The sequence below is a fragment of the Paramormyrops kingsleyae genome, chromosome 25 (assembly GCF_048594095.1).
Source record: "Paramormyrops kingsleyae isolate MSU_618 chromosome 25, PKINGS_0.4, whole genome shotgun sequence".
In the NCBI taxonomy this organism is placed as follows: domain Eukaryota; kingdom Metazoa; phylum Chordata; class Actinopteri; order Osteoglossiformes; family Mormyridae; genus Paramormyrops; species Paramormyrops kingsleyae.
In genome coordinates, this window is record NC_132821.1 from 23,610,493 (window position 1) to 23,625,363 (window position 14,871).

General features: G+C 48.6%; 1 protein-coding gene across 5 annotated transcripts in view; it reads left to right on the forward strand.

The window, feature by feature from the left end:
- Positions 1–378: 378 nt before the first annotated feature.
- cntln (centlein, centrosomal protein) overlaps positions 379–14,871 on the forward strand; it is a 49,228-nt gene continuing 34,735 nt past the window's right edge. The window contains exons 1-9 of one of the 5 annotated variants that reach the window (XM_023799512.2): positions 379–642; positions 1,236–1,323; positions 4,734–4,822; positions 7,420–7,504; positions 8,858–8,971; positions 9,576–9,755; positions 10,344–10,477; positions 11,671–11,833; positions 11,920–12,102. In XM_023799512.2, coding sequence (XP_023655280.2) covers positions 1,243–1,323; positions 4,734–4,822; positions 7,420–7,504; positions 8,858–8,971; positions 9,576–9,755; positions 10,344–10,477; positions 11,671–11,833; positions 11,920–12,102 — 1,029 coding nt within the window. In that variant the 5' untranslated portion in view covers positions 379–642; positions 1,236–1,242. Of the gene's footprint in view, positions 643–1,235; positions 1,324–4,733; positions 4,823–7,419; positions 7,505–8,823; positions 8,972–9,575; positions 9,756–10,343; positions 10,478–11,670; positions 11,834–11,919; positions 12,103–14,871 lie in introns of those variants that run through there. The other 4 variants (XM_023799511.2, XM_023799510.2, XM_023799513.2 and 1 more) reach the window with 4 other exon arrangements.

Sequence of the window (14,871 nt, forward strand, 5' to 3'; positions counted from 1 at the left end):
CATTTTATACAAAACATTCAACTGCACATAACTTAGAAATGAACGAACAAATGTATAATTAAGACACAAGAATGCAAATATGAACATATCAGTTTAGTTCTAAGTTCCTGTTTATTTTGTGGGCAGCGCGACTTCATATGCAATCCTTCTTTTTAATGAATTCATTATTTTTAGAACGACATTCTATAGGCCTACTAGCGGAAAGTATTTTTCTTTGCTATTGCAAACTCCTATGAGATTATTGGGACAACAACTTGAGTTTGTTTTACTAGCCAATTATTTTTAAGCAGCTTTTATTGGCATCTCAGCATTCGCCAATTCATCTAATGCCTCGCGCGCAGTAGCCTACAACAAATCACCGACATTCGCGAGCAACGCGTAGTTGCTACGCAGTCCGTCACTAGGGCCGTATGCCAGCTGGGCCGTAGTAAAATGTCGTGAAGTCGAACATATGTGAAAGGAAACGTTTTGCGGTAGAAACCAGCGCGCTGTTTAAAAAATACAGCGCGTACAGTTTATTATATAGCAACAAGCTAAACTGTAAAGTACGGTATGGGTTCCCTTTCACTGATACAACTTTGGAATAAGGTGGAAATCTTTAAGAATACCTATAGGTCTCTGTAAGGAGTTTCCAGCGTGTAGGTAATGCTACTGTTGATTGTCGTGAACGTTAAATCCACAATATATTTCCGTTTCTAAGGAAGCTAAGATGCTAGGTAGCTGGCTAACGAAAGTTGTATATGATATTTAAAATCACCAGCTACTCTTGAAGTATAAACGTACAGTTGCAACTAGTTGTAAGCCGGTTTACTGATATGACTTTCATGCGGACAAATTGTTTTCATTAGCTTTAACTGCAAATGTCGATCAGACACGGATTTATGGCATGCTGAAGGCAATTTGGCTATTATTTTACAACGAATGTTTTTTAAAAATATATAATTAGTAACATGAGCACCATATTTAAAAATACTTTTTTGTACAGTATAGATGAATTCCTGACTTTGTTTAATACAGCATAGAAATTGGAGCCAGATATAAAGAATTTTTCAAGCGCCTCTGTAGTACTTGGAGCTAGAGTTAGCTGGTTCTTTTATAAATCATCTAACTACCGGCGCTACCTAATATTAAATATATCTTATTTGGCTAATGGGGTGTAACAAGTGGTGTGACGTCACGTAAGGTATCAGTCTGTGTCAAAGTGAGCACTGTGTTCGGGCTCCCTGTATCCGCAGCGGCACCATGGCTGCGCAGGACAGCAGCCGTGTTTTCCTCCTGGAAGAGGAGATCCGGAGTCTCACCGAGGAGCTGGTGCAGTGTCAGGTAACCGCTCAGGTCTTAATGCCGGGATATGTGGGTGGGTTTGTGGGAACTTTGTTCACCGATCAGTGTGATGCCTGTATCCATGGTATCTGGTTGGGTTCTCTGACCACTTCATAATGTTCAATCTTACTTTTTGTGCCTCATGTGCAGGTAGCTCTTCACAAGCTGGTCAGTGGTCTCCAATCTTTTTTTTTTTTTACAGTGAGTTAATACCTTAATAATCTGGGGATCTACCTAGTGGTGGGGGTGGGGAGGGGTCCCGTCCCCCTCCCCCTCTTCCTCTTCAGTATATATTGCTAACAGTAAACTACTGCTGCAGGTCAGGGTTATTCGAATCACGGTCTTCGAGCCCTGCTGATTTTCCAGCCTTCTTTTGCCTGTGAGCCAGGTGGCCAATCAGAATAAGTAATTATTAAACTAACTACCTGGGAGAACTGAAAACAAGACCTGAATTTGGAATCAAGGTCCAAAGTTGAAGAGCCCTCCTCTACGTGCACTTGTATGTTGCTCCTCCTAAATTTTGGCTTGTTGTTTCTGGGGCCAGTCTTCCACCCCCCGCCCCCCCCACTGTAGTGACTTATGTTGGCCAGCAAACCTTGGAGCCCCACTTCAAAGTGGTTTGAGTTGTGGTGAACAACCACTGCTGGCCACGTCGCTTGCAGTGTTTCCAGGAGTTTTTCTATAATAGAGAGTGAGGTGCTGTGAATATAGCACGGCCTTACAGCAAAACCTAAAGCTGAGAGTCTTCCCAGACAAGAGCAACGGGCAGGGGACCACCTCCCACATTTGGCTGGAGCAGTCCGGGTGCCCAAGCCCTGAGTCGGTAAAGCCTGTCCCCCAGCGGTTGATCGAATCCAGGCTGGTAGAGTTGTGACCTCGGGTGTCCACTGGCTCCTCCTGGGTGGTGACTGAAAGCTCAGAAGTCGTCAGAATATTACCTCGTTTATCCCTCATCATCCAGTAGTTCTATTTGATAAGAGTCTTGGACTGATGTTAGGCGGACAGAGTCATTATTTCTGAAGAGATTATGGCATGTGCAGTAATTTTAGACAGTGTCACTTACAAACTGAAGTCAGTCATTTTTCTGGCACCACTGGAGTACTTTCAAGCACCTGGAGCCCAGCAGAGAGATAATGACTCTGCCAAGTGCAGAATTTGAACTGGTCACCTACTGGGCACGAGCACAGACTGCTGACTCAGTGAGCCACATATCGCTGTGTCACTTGTCAGTGTTTAACGTCATGTCTTGGTTTAATGTAATGCAGTATGACGTGGTGTGTGGCTCAGCGGGTGAGGACTCTGTGCCTGTGATCAGAAGGTCGCCGGTTCAAATCCCAGGGTCAGCTGAGTGATGTCACTGTTGGGCCCTTGAGCGAGGCCCTTAACCCCCCAATTGATCCAGGGACTGTCTGGACTCGATTTCTCTAAACGTATATTGCTTTGGGTAAAGGCATCATCTAAGTAAATAAAATATGAATAATTTAATATTAATGGTTAGATAGCAACACCTGAGTTTGGGTAAATGATTTAGTTGCAGTGTGTTGTACAGTCCTAAAGAGGGGACAGCGCTTTTTGTCCTGCGTATGATCCTGGGTGTAGCGGAAAGCTTTATGCCAGTGTGCCGTTTCTGATCCCAGTTCAATCCACAGCTTCGGAAGATGCTGGTTGCTGTGGGGAGGCAGTCTTCTCCGTATCCCGTGTGGTCGAGCTGGATCTGCCTCTTCCAGGAATGAATATTAATGAATTAATTATACCAATGAATCACTGATCTGACACTTTCTGAATAAATAGTTCAAAACGCGTGGGTTAATTTGTCGGCCTTGGAGTAAAGTGTGGGGTGGTGACTCATTATGTTAAAAAGGGGGTTTCTTGTCATTAAAAAGGTCCGCTGTACCTGGCCTGGGTCTGACAAGGTGTCACACTGTAGATACACAGCAGTTTTAGACTGCGTGTGTGAGTGCTGTGAAAAACACGAACGCGGTCGCTGGGAGCGAACACTGAGGTCTGCTGTTTCCTAAGTCGTCGCTAATGGCCATGTTTAGGCCTCACGAACGCGATTCTGAAATCTTCATTTCAGCCTATCTGCTCTCCGCTTTGTATGTTCAGCCCCTGTCCTGTCATCGTCTGCCTCAGCAATTTAGTAAATAATTGATTAGACACTTTTGAATGGGGCTTAGGATTCCTGCGCTAATTGGCGACCAGTAGGTCCCTATGGGACTGATGACTTTTATCTTATGATGAGGCGAACATAATTTAGCAGATGATTTAAAATTAAGTCGATTTGATATATTTCTCCTTTTGATTGCAGAAGCTGTAGCTTCAGATGTGTCTCATTAAATGCGATGCATCTTAAACATGTTTGAAAGACAATTTGAATTTGAAATGGGCAGAATTTCTCTGTCTCTCTAACAAAACGGGACCCATAAGTCCCATGTTACTGGCAAAGTCCTCGGATTCTTTTCTTTAAAAATTAGAATAGCTCATAAAAATTTCCACTAGTTCCTATCCAATAACTTTATTAACCAGGTAAATTTGAAATGTTCAAATTTTATTTTATCCACTATAGTGAGACATTTAAATTTATTCCATTGATTATTTTATGACATTGTACATTTGAAGACTATCTGAAGACTTTTTCTTTTTTTAAAAAAAGAAAAAAAAAAGCTTAAGTCTTGGGTCAAAGGTCATCTATGACTGTCATAGGAATCAGGAACAGGGGTGCCTGTTGACCTCATAATGTAAGAGGTTTGCCTGTAAAAACCTTAATGGGGCATTTCACCCCAAAACTGAAAAAAAGCTTTGTTTTAGAGACGCTTTGGTACTATCTATCCATCTAGGTTGTTCTGGTGGGAGTTGCCTAGTTTTGGAGATATCAGCCGTAGAAATATCGGGCTTCTTGAGTATAATGGGACTGAATGGCTTTCTCTCTGTGGTGATTAAAGCACCAAAGTGCAATTAAAGCACAAGCACGTAGTGATATGATTGATGTGTAGAATTTGCTAGAAGAAAGTAGTTCCTGCATTATACTGCTTACCACAAAGTCTGTGGATCATCTTGAGTAACTGGGTCGTGATTTTTGGTAAGAGATGTTGCTGTTGGATTTTTCAAATGTATTTTCTTGGTGCTTTAATCACCACAGAAAGAATGGCCATTCATTACCGTTTTAGTGGATAGAAGACAACTTTTCTACAGCCGATGTCTCCAAAACAGCAGAACAACTTAGATGTATAGATAGCACTAAAACCCCCCTAAAGCATATTTTTTTTCAGTTTTGGGGTGATCTGGCCCTTTAAGTCTGGTGAAAGTCTCATCTAAGACAAAATTTTGTAAATATTGGCCCAGAACTTTTTGCGGCCAGCTTAACTCGGGAATCAGGGAGGGTTTTAACTCATCTCTTCTTCCCTGTTCAGGCCGACAAAGACTTTGTGTGGTCTTTGTGGAAACGCCTCCAAGTCGCCAACCCAGAGCTGACGGAGGCGGTGAGCTTGGTGGTGGAGAGGTGAGTTTTACGCTAAATCCGCTGGAACGTTGCTTCAGAAGCTGTACTGTGCAGTAAAAGTAAAGTTAAATTCTGCTGACAAAAAAATTCATTTGCTATAGTGGCTCTTCCTTTCATCCGGTAACTTTTCCAATATTTGCCAACTATTATTGGTAGAATTTTGCAAACAAAATTTGTTTCACATTCTTATTTATAGCACATAAAATCAAATTGTGTTTCAGTGCTGGACTATTCCGCCAACAAATGGCCGACTGTAGCGTCTCAGTGAGCGAGGTGCTATGTATGGAGGCTGGGACGCATTTTTATCAAACACTTCTTGATAGATTGATCATTAGTGACAGCTAATGTGGATAAATGATCTGGCTTGCTCCCCTTAGCATCCCAGGTTAGCGGTAGCGCTTTAACGAAATCGCTACGGGATCAAGGCTGTGTGAAAACACATAACCTTCTGTTGGGGTTAAATGAGTTTAGCTGCCGACTGTAAATGTAATTATCTAGCGCTCGGCTCTTGTTTGTACTAGCCAGAGAGAGCGTATGCATTTTTAATCATCGCTCACGGAGGCACTGAAAGAGTGATGTACCACTCTACCTCCCCCGGAGCTGACAGGGCCCCTTCCAGCGCACGGCGATCCGCGGGGAGCCGTTTCGCGTCATGCCTGTAAAACGGAGCACCCGGCGACGTCAATAACACTTAGAGACCGGTGCGCATTTCAAGTGCCGCGGCAAACGTTTGCGAGGCCATGCGAGAGCAGTTAATTAGTCTTGCCTTATATTGCCAGACGTGGCAGTCGTTTGGGTTTAGAGTCGCATAAATTTGCCGGGAACTTGGTGAAATCGTGGGGGTTTTCTCCTCAGCCCTAGATGATGCACTGCAAGCCTTCCTCCAACTCAATGGTCCCATCAACTCTCAAACCATAAAAGGCTGCTAGATGTACCTTCAGATACACAAAATATAAGCACAGTGATGCCACCGACAGACATTTGTGTTTTTATACAGCCTAACTGCTGCCTTAAAGGGACGTGCAGTGCAGAGTGCACCTTTAAGATGTTTATTTTAACATGGGTGACATATCCAATTGGAGATTTTTGCAAACTGGGTGTGTTATGCTGATACCTGCAGCTGGTGGAACACAAAACCTCTTTTGTGATCCTCTATTAAGCTTAAAAGTCCATCTGGTAATTAAAAAAAAAAAAAAAACGTTGGTGTAATCTTCACTACAACAGAGGAGTTCCCTGTGAAAATGGCTTAAACGCTGCAGAGTCAGCGCGTGGCACTTACGAATTTTGTGGGGTTAAGGAAGAATCCGAGGCCGATGGAGACGCAAAGCCTCCTGATCCTCAGTCGAGGCATCCGGCCGTGGAAGGACTTTAATAAGAACTTTACCTTCTGCCGAGAAGCCAGTGATATCCTTGGTAGTGTCTTACTTAATGGGACAGTGTGTTCAGTTGAGGGCGACCTTTGACACAGGCGGGTGGTTTGGACGCCCGTAGAGGGAAGACACGTCGGCAAGTGGGGGATCTTGATCTGAGGCTTCCGAGATCCACGGCATCGCAACGGCGGTTTGCTGAACCTCATCGGACGTTTGTTACGATCGATTCCATATAAGACGCTAAAGCGATCCGCGGATTGATCTCCACTCAGTCGATCTCTATTGATCGCTTGTTATACGTCGTATTTAACGACGAGTCGCCTCCAATTAACCCAAAGCCTCAAGCCCTGACTAGTATAACGACTCCCTGTTCTGGCCGCCGCCAAAGTCTTTTAATTTTGATGCTTGTAAGTTCATAGGTGCTCTAGCTTGTGTGTTTTGTTTACAACGCTGTCTGCGGTTAAAAAAACAATAGTCTTTTTTTTAAAAAAAAAAAAAAACGCTTTTAAAGCATTCATTCCTGCATTCAAGCCTGAGCTTTTGCCTCAGGGAAAGGCTTCAGGGCAGGTCAGGGAACCTTAATCTGACTCACAAAACCGGCGTTGACGCAGTAACACTGAGCGGCCACCGGGGAACTCGAATGCGAGGCTGCATCAGCGTGTCAGAGCGCGAGACACTGACACGATAATTGCGGCCGTTCCAGCCAGAGAACAGACCTTAAGGAATCCTGATGATACTTGGGCCGATTGGAGCCCAGGTCGCCATTTTACACGACGGGGTGTGGAGCAGTGTTTGGGTTCAGGGAGACATTTGTGCGCTTTTTTCTGCTGGGATGACAAGGGCGGGGCCGGGGGGGTTCAGCTGACGTAAACAAAAACCGACGTAGTGCACTGGAGGGCAGATGTAGAGGATGAACTGTCGAAACATCATTTTGTGCAGAGATATGGAAATCCGGAAGCAGCCGCTAAGTCCGTTGGCGCGCGAATTCGTCGTGGGAAACTTTCGCTGTGCACCTGCTGAATGGGCTCCTCATCTCGCGTCTCGCCTGATGAGTTAATTCACTGTCGTCCGCCATATGCTCGATTATTCAGCGGCGTGCCTGTCAATGAGCTGCGATGTTAATACCTCAGAACGATGCCGGTCGTTAGACAATGCCAGCCCTCATTACGGGGCACTAATCACGCTCACCGAGGATCTCTCATTGTCTGTTTTTTTTTTTTATACTAGGGAGAAACAAAAAGCAGAAATGAAGGACCAGAAAGTCCTGCGCATCCTTCAGGTGAAAGACGCTAAGATACAGCAGCTGGAGGAGGTACGGTTCCGTTGGTGTGATGTCATACTCCGGTATTTTATTTTGCATACTGTTGAAGTATTATCAGTTTTCCATCAGGGGTGTATCCAGAGGGCGGGGCCACAGGTGTACTGTCTGAAAGCTGATTGGCCTGCAGTGTCCACTCCCTTGTCACTCACCAATTCAAAACATATCATTGGCTAAAAATTAGATTGGCTCCTCTGTATGAATTATGGCCCTTCTCATGCTCCCCACCTTAAAAGACTCTTGTAATCTCCCCTGGTTCTTCACAGTACAGATTCCCATTTAACTTGCGAGGATTCTGGGTCATTAATGGTGCCATCTGAACGGACCGTGTCAAGAACCTGGTCTGAATCTTGTTAACGTTCTCGATTCTCCATCGGGTCCTGTGCGCTGATATCTCGTACAGACGTTATCCAAACCAACACAAACGGGCATTAACTAGTTTCCCGGTTCTTCTGGGATATGGCGGTCCACCAGGTCTCGTCTCTCGTTCCCGTACTAACTTTTTCCCAGCCTTACTCTTTTGCCTTTTTCGTTATATAATTAGCTTTCATATTTCGAACTGCACAGGGAACACGTTACGCTAATTTTTCCATCCAGGATTGCATAGATTCTTCAGACCTTCTCTTACACTTCTGAGGTTTAAATTGTTCTTGCCTACCTCATTATCAGCGTTTGAATCCCCCCCCGGCCCCCCTACCTCCTGTATAAATCTTTATTAAAGCCACTTTTGCATGTTGAACGGAAACAGGAATAAATCCCATATCTGGAAGATTCGAGTGGTTTTTCTCCCCGTGTGGCAATTAATGTCGTTTCAGGGCTCAGTCTTCTTACTAAAGTATCAGTCTGGGTGGCGGAGAAGCCCAAAGTGCTGCCAATGTGAGCTTCTGCAGGTCGGTCGGCGCGGACAGCGCCCCCTACATGGCATGCGTGGAGCAGCTTTCAGGGGGCAAACTTTTTCCCCGTTTATATCAAGCTACTATAATATGAAAATGTATACTTTCCTACTTTACAAAAATAAAAATGATTTTATCTCGGAATCGATCCTTCAGGTGATGGTGCAATACTGAGGTCTCACATGGGCCCCTGCCGTAAGGTCATGTGACTTAATTCGCGCTTAGGTAGTCATGTGCCCATTTCAGCAGCATCTTGCTTGGAGTGGACATACTGGACTGGGCAGGGCCCTAAAGCCCTCCCAGTTCTCTCTCCCCCCCGCACCTTATTGATGACTTACCAGCGCCCCCTACAGTGACCCCGGGAGTTTACAGCGTTACGTTGAGAAACTGATAAAGCCAATCGTCCACTTGTGTTGACAGACGTCTGGCTAAACATCGCCCCTTCCCTCCCCAGCAAGCGAGCCGCCAGCAGCGCATGATCGACGACATCGCCCAGAGGAAGGTGTCCGCGGACCAGGAGCTGGGCGAGATCCGTCGGAAGCTCGGGGAGGCGACCCGGGAGCTCAAGGTCGGTGTCCAACTCCCAGCGATTCCACTCTGCCTTTAAGCAGCCGGCGGGGGAGGGATGACAGATCCCACAGGAAGATTAGGCCTCAGAGTCCGTGTAGGGGGCGGGGGAGGGGGGGGTTGTGCAGGGGGGGGGGGGACGTGGTTTGTTCTTGGCAGATTCGCGGAGAAACCTACATAAAAGCAGGGGACGGGGGCCGCGCAGCTCGCCGATGAATAGTTAATGACTGCGATGGAGGGGGGGGGCGCTCTGCGTGGATGTGGCCCCCGCTAATTACATTCTGATGGGACTCGCATTATTAATTGATAAAGGCGAGGACGGCTCGGAAGTGTCTTTGCGGGACGTGGCAAAATAACAGAGGACAGCATCAAAGGGGAAGATGGCTCTAATGGGCTCGTAGCGCGTGCCATCTCATTAGAGACGCCGCGAAGACCGGGACCAGACCTTTGGCCTGTATGGGTGGGGTGGGGGGGGGGGGGGCTTTGAGAGAACGGGGGTCACCTTGGCCATCGGGGGCCCGTCCAAAGGCCGCCGACGGTAAGCCACGTGAACACGGCCACTCGCGTTTCCCTTTGGACCCTGTGATCTCTATCGCCCCCTACAGGAGCTGAAGGAGGAGCGGGAGAAGGGCGACGAGGAGCAGCGGCGCACCATCAGGCTCCTGGAGGAGGCGAGGGGAGGTCTGGACACGCACTGCTCCGAGCTCTCAGCCGACCTGGACAGGCTGCGGCAAAAGGCGGCCCAGCGAGAGGAGGAGAAGTCTAGTGTGGAGTCCCGAGTCCAGGTGGGGGGTGGGGGGTGCACTGGGGGCAGTCAGCATTCACTGCAGGCCACACGGAAGCAGACAGCCCCCCCCTCCTCCCAGTCCCCGAACATCCTTAACAAACATTATCTAAATTGACTCACTTTTCAGAGCTCTTTTTAAAAATTAATCGTCTCTTTTGTAAAAGTGGGGCCATAATTGCTTTTTAACTTTGGTGCGAGTCCAGTTAATTTGCGCCGTGTGGGCTTACGGCCTGCGCGCGCTCACAGCCATTAACATCGCTAATTTGAGGGTCACGCAAGCGCTTCTTTTCACCGGCGGCTTGTCGTTTAAACCCACCTCCTCCTGCCGTCCATTTAGCGGATTCCACGTAGCCGGTTTGCTGAGGGGACTTTTCTCTTTCCTTCCTCGAAAATGCCCTGTGCCATCTGAACACCCGGGTCATTTCTGATTGGTTGATCACAGGATACATGTTCCCTGACACGTGTGAGCCATGTGTCTGTATCCCCGGCGTGTTTGTATATGCGTGTCCATGTCTCCAGTGTGTTTGGACGCGCGTGCGTGTCTGTGTCCCCGGTCTGTCTGGACGTGTGTTTGCCTTTTCTGCAGAGTCTGGAGCATGACCTCAGTGAGGCCAAGCTGCAGGCCGCAGACGCGCGGAGCCGTTGCGCAGAGCTGGCAGCGCGGCTCTCTGTCAGAGATGGCGACCTGGAGGAAAGAGACCGGCGCCTCCTACAGCTCGGGTGAGTGCGCTGCACCCCCTGTAGATAACAGTAACTGCACATTGTAGATTAAGACACTACAGCACAATTTTTTGTTTCACTCATTTCTTAATTTATAGATGTGCATCTGTAAATAATATATTTTTTGGCTCTTCCCTGCTTCTCATTAATGAAGAGCTTCTTCCTCGCTTTATGAGACTTCAGTCCTGCTTCTAGGAGCCTGATACAAACTGTCCTAGCAGTGCACTTCACACCTGCACTTAATGCTTCCCATTCCTTCTGAAGGTCACTTGATGTCATCCTATGATTCATGAGAAACTGTCAGATAAGTTAACGGTCAGTCGCTTCCACCCCCTACCTGGCTGGTTTCTGGTCGTTCCCAGAGTCTCCTGCTTCACCTTATTCTTCTGTGCTGCTGTCTTAGAAACTTTGAGGCCCGAAGCAACCTGCTGCTCAGCGTAGCCTCCTGCCAGCAGAACCAGGATCAAACCAGGATTTAAAAATGCAGATTTGTTTAAAAATGCTCTCAACTTATTATGTACCTAAAGTTAAGGAATTAAAAAACAGAAAAGTGTTAATAGTGGTTGTTAAATATATTAGATACTTTCCTCCAAATAGCCAGAAATCAGGATTCCTTTGCTTTATCATCTCCTGGCAGGTGAGTTTAGAGGCTGCTAACGTTGCCCAATTAGATACTCCGGCCTTGTGTAAATCTCCATGGAGATAAAGCCACCAGATGAGGCCGGTCTTTCTAAAGCGCTCAGGAGAGACCTCGAAAGTGCCGCCCGTGTGATAAGAATCCGCAAAGCGGAGCCTCTGGTCCAATCCACGGTTTTGGCGGTTGCCTGATTAAAGACGGTACCTATGGAGTGCATGATCTCGCATGTTGGTCATGTGACTCTGGCCTACGGTGATAGGAGTGGGGTCTGTTTGGGCCATTTCTGCATGTTGTTCTGGGGTGACTGTCTCCTATAGACACCCACCCTGTGATCAGGGACTACCTACGCCATACAGTACAGTGCTGTGTATATGAGGAAAACAGTCAGCAGGGGGCGTAGCGGTTAAAATGCTTTACACAGTTGGATCCTGCCATCAGAAGGCTATGCTATGGCTAAAATTATGCTACCGACAACAGGCTATATTAAATGAAAATGGAGATGGGGGGGGGGGAGGGTAGCCAGGCAGGATCTAAGGTCGCACCCCCGTGTGTGCAGGCGGGAGCTGCAGGAGGTGCAGGAGCTGTACCGGCAGAGCGAGGCCCACGCCACTGAGCAGGCCCAGCTCATCACGCAGCTGGAGGGGCTCCACCGCGACGCCCAGCGGCTGCTGAGGAGCCAGGAGGAGGCGCACGCCACCGACAGCGCCGCCCAGCGCAAGGTGACCCGCCGGGGCGGAGACGCTTGCTGTAAATAACACCATGGTTTGCTTTAGCCCGAAAGGCCTAAGTCTGTGTGTGTGCGCAGCTGTACGCCGAGCTGAGCTCCTGCTTCGAGGCGCTGAAGGCCAGCGAGGCGCAGCTGCGGCAGAGCCACGCCTCCTCAGCCGCGCAGCTGCGCCGCAGGGAGCAGGCGATCCGGCAGCTGCAGGCCCGGCTCTCCGCCGCCTCCGGGGGCCCCACCCGGCAGACCAACTCCCAGCTCCTCCAGGTCAGATCTGCCTCCCTGTCAATCCCAGCCTATTCTCCCCCCCCCCCCCCCCCCGGTTTGTATCTCTGTTCCATAACCGAATGGGTGCTGTTTCTAGTCCTCTGTTCTGCAGTAGAACTTTTTCGGAATCTCAGCCAACTCTGAAAATCGGACCCATCAGGGTGTAAAGGCTCTGCCTCATCGCTCCCCGCCCCCTCTCCTCCCCCCCACCCCCCCGCTTTAACTCAGTGGGTTTCCAAGCATGAAAAATTCATTTAAGGTGAAGGACAGCGTGCATGCCGGCACCTCCCGCGGTCACGCCGCGGCCCCCAGCAGGACGGCCCAAACACGGGCGGATCAACAATAAGCAGCTGCTCCTTTCAGGCCCTTTAGCTGCTGTTTGCCGCCATCGGCTGCGACGCAAAACACTCTGCGCGCAGGGCGCGTGTAGCGGGAAGCCGGACTTTCCTTCCTGAATTTTCTCTTGCACCGATTTCATGCATATTCTGCAATGACGTGTCATTTCGTCAGAGGCGAATTAAATAAAATAGCTTAATAGCCCGAATTCGGGAAGTGCCGGTCCAAACATGCCGAAAGAGTCGTTATGGTCACATGATCCATCAAGGAAATACCAAGTGGTCTGGTGATCTGTAAATGTCTGTTTCTTCGCCGTGAAGGATGACTACCTCTTAGCTGGTCGGAGCGGGAGACGCTTGGAGGCCTCATTTTGGCAGGGGGGGGGGCAGGGGGGTGTCGGCGAGCCTGTTGCTGCCTTAATATTAAATCCTGTTTATCGAACACGCGTATTCGTTCTCCCGCCTGCTTTGTTTCCTAACTTCCCCGTCCGCTGACATCAAAGCTGACATATCGGGTATCCCGAGGAACGGCGAGGTCACCGGAGCCCCCACGTCCATAATTGGGCGTCATGCAATTTTGGCATCATCTGCAATTCCGTATCAACCCCCCACGCCGCAGCACCTGCTAAATTCTAATGCCGTCTTGGCCGGGAAGGTTTATTTTAATTTTAAATGTCCGCAAGTTACCGGCAGCGATGATCAAAGCGGGTCCCAGGCTGGAAGAGCGCAGCGCCTCGCCTTCGAGTTTGAATACGAGGTAGAGGCGGCTTTGAACGCGCCGAGGTGCATCAAGGCCCACAACCGGTGTTTGCCGCGGTTCCACGCGGTGCGTCGACGTACATTCCGCCCGCCTTCTGCCAAGAGGAGCCGGGCTTTAACTCTTTACCGGAGGAGGCGTGAGGATCAGTGCTGTCTGATCCCTGCTGGATTTTTTCAAATTATTATTTTGAAAATAAAAGTTTAATGACTCAGTGTTCCTGCTTTTATCCTGCCGTTGTTGACATGTCTCCCATCTTGATCCCCCGCGGTAACCGTGCTGACAGGTAAGAGCCTCAGATCCGCGGCCCTTTAAGATCGCTCCTCTCGCGCCACATGTTGTGCCGCCGTCGGTCGTCCGGCATCCGCCAGCGATGTGTCACGGCTCTCTCGTGTTGCGATGCCCTTCGGAGGTCAGCAGCAGCAACGCCACCCCCGTATCGGTCGGCGGACTCAGCCGGGAACCAGGCCGAATCGGAGCCGTGAACTTCCTGAGTCCGTCCCGTGGAGGGATCCGCAAACAGAAGCCCTGATAATGATGTAACTGATGTAACCGTGAGATATTGAGGATCCAGAGACGAAGGGCTCTGGGTAGAGAAGGGAATCGATAAATAATGCAGGAGCTTTGCCGACATGATGCTGGGGCGCGATCTCCACCGGAGGGCCTTTTTCCACCCGCTAGCCGGCCCCTCGCTGAGAGGTCAGGGGTCCGACCCGGGTAGCTGAATCGTGCACACATATACACCGCCCCCCCCCCCCACCTCCCCCACGCACTCCTGCCTGCAGGCCGCCGCTTGGCGTGAAGCTAGCTGTCACGGCCTGGCGATAATGACACTCCTGAAGCCCGTTAGCATATCAGTGCGTCTTTAATCCTTGTTCTGGTTCGTCAACAAACTGAGGGGCGTCACTGTGGATTATTGCGTGGATTTGGTGCAGAAGTACATGGAGCATTTTAATGTAATTGTTTAGGAATGTTATTGATATATGGTGAAATAAGAAGAGATTGAATTGCAAAATGTGGAGTCCTCAAGCTTTTTATGATCAGTTTGAGGAGGGGATTGAAAATATATAGTTTATTTTTGGCAATTAATCAGTCCCTCCCCAGGGGAACCCCTGATTTAGGGAGGAGAAGAGACACCATAATAGCCTTAGTAAAACCCCCAGGTGTTAAAGTTTCTGTGTGTCAGGACAGGATGAACAGAACCAGGAATCGGATCTCCCCGCAGCTGCAGTCCACTTTGTCACATCGCCCCCCCCACAGCCCGTTATTAGTGTCAGCGAATCAGAAGCTGTCAGATGTATAATTGAGGTGACAGCTCCCTGCACGCTGCCTGTTACACGGCATTGGGGCTGTACGGCTGAGCGCATCCGTCAGACTCAGGACGGAACCTTCCGGAATATCGGAATCCAAGCGGCATTTCCGACACAGATGTCTCTTTGGCTTGAAACTTCTCTAGCAGCAGGTTTTGCACATTACTGAAAACTATCGGCAAATAGCAAAAATTTAACTTTAAAATGTAGGTAAATGTTTTTCCCATATTGTATTGTTTACATGTTTTTTCTATAGTATGTTGTTTACCTGTGTTTTCCCCCCATAGTATGTTGTTTGCATGTGATTTTTTCCCCTTAGCGTGTTGTTTTCATGTATGTTTTTCCATGGTCCGTTCTTTGTGCTTGT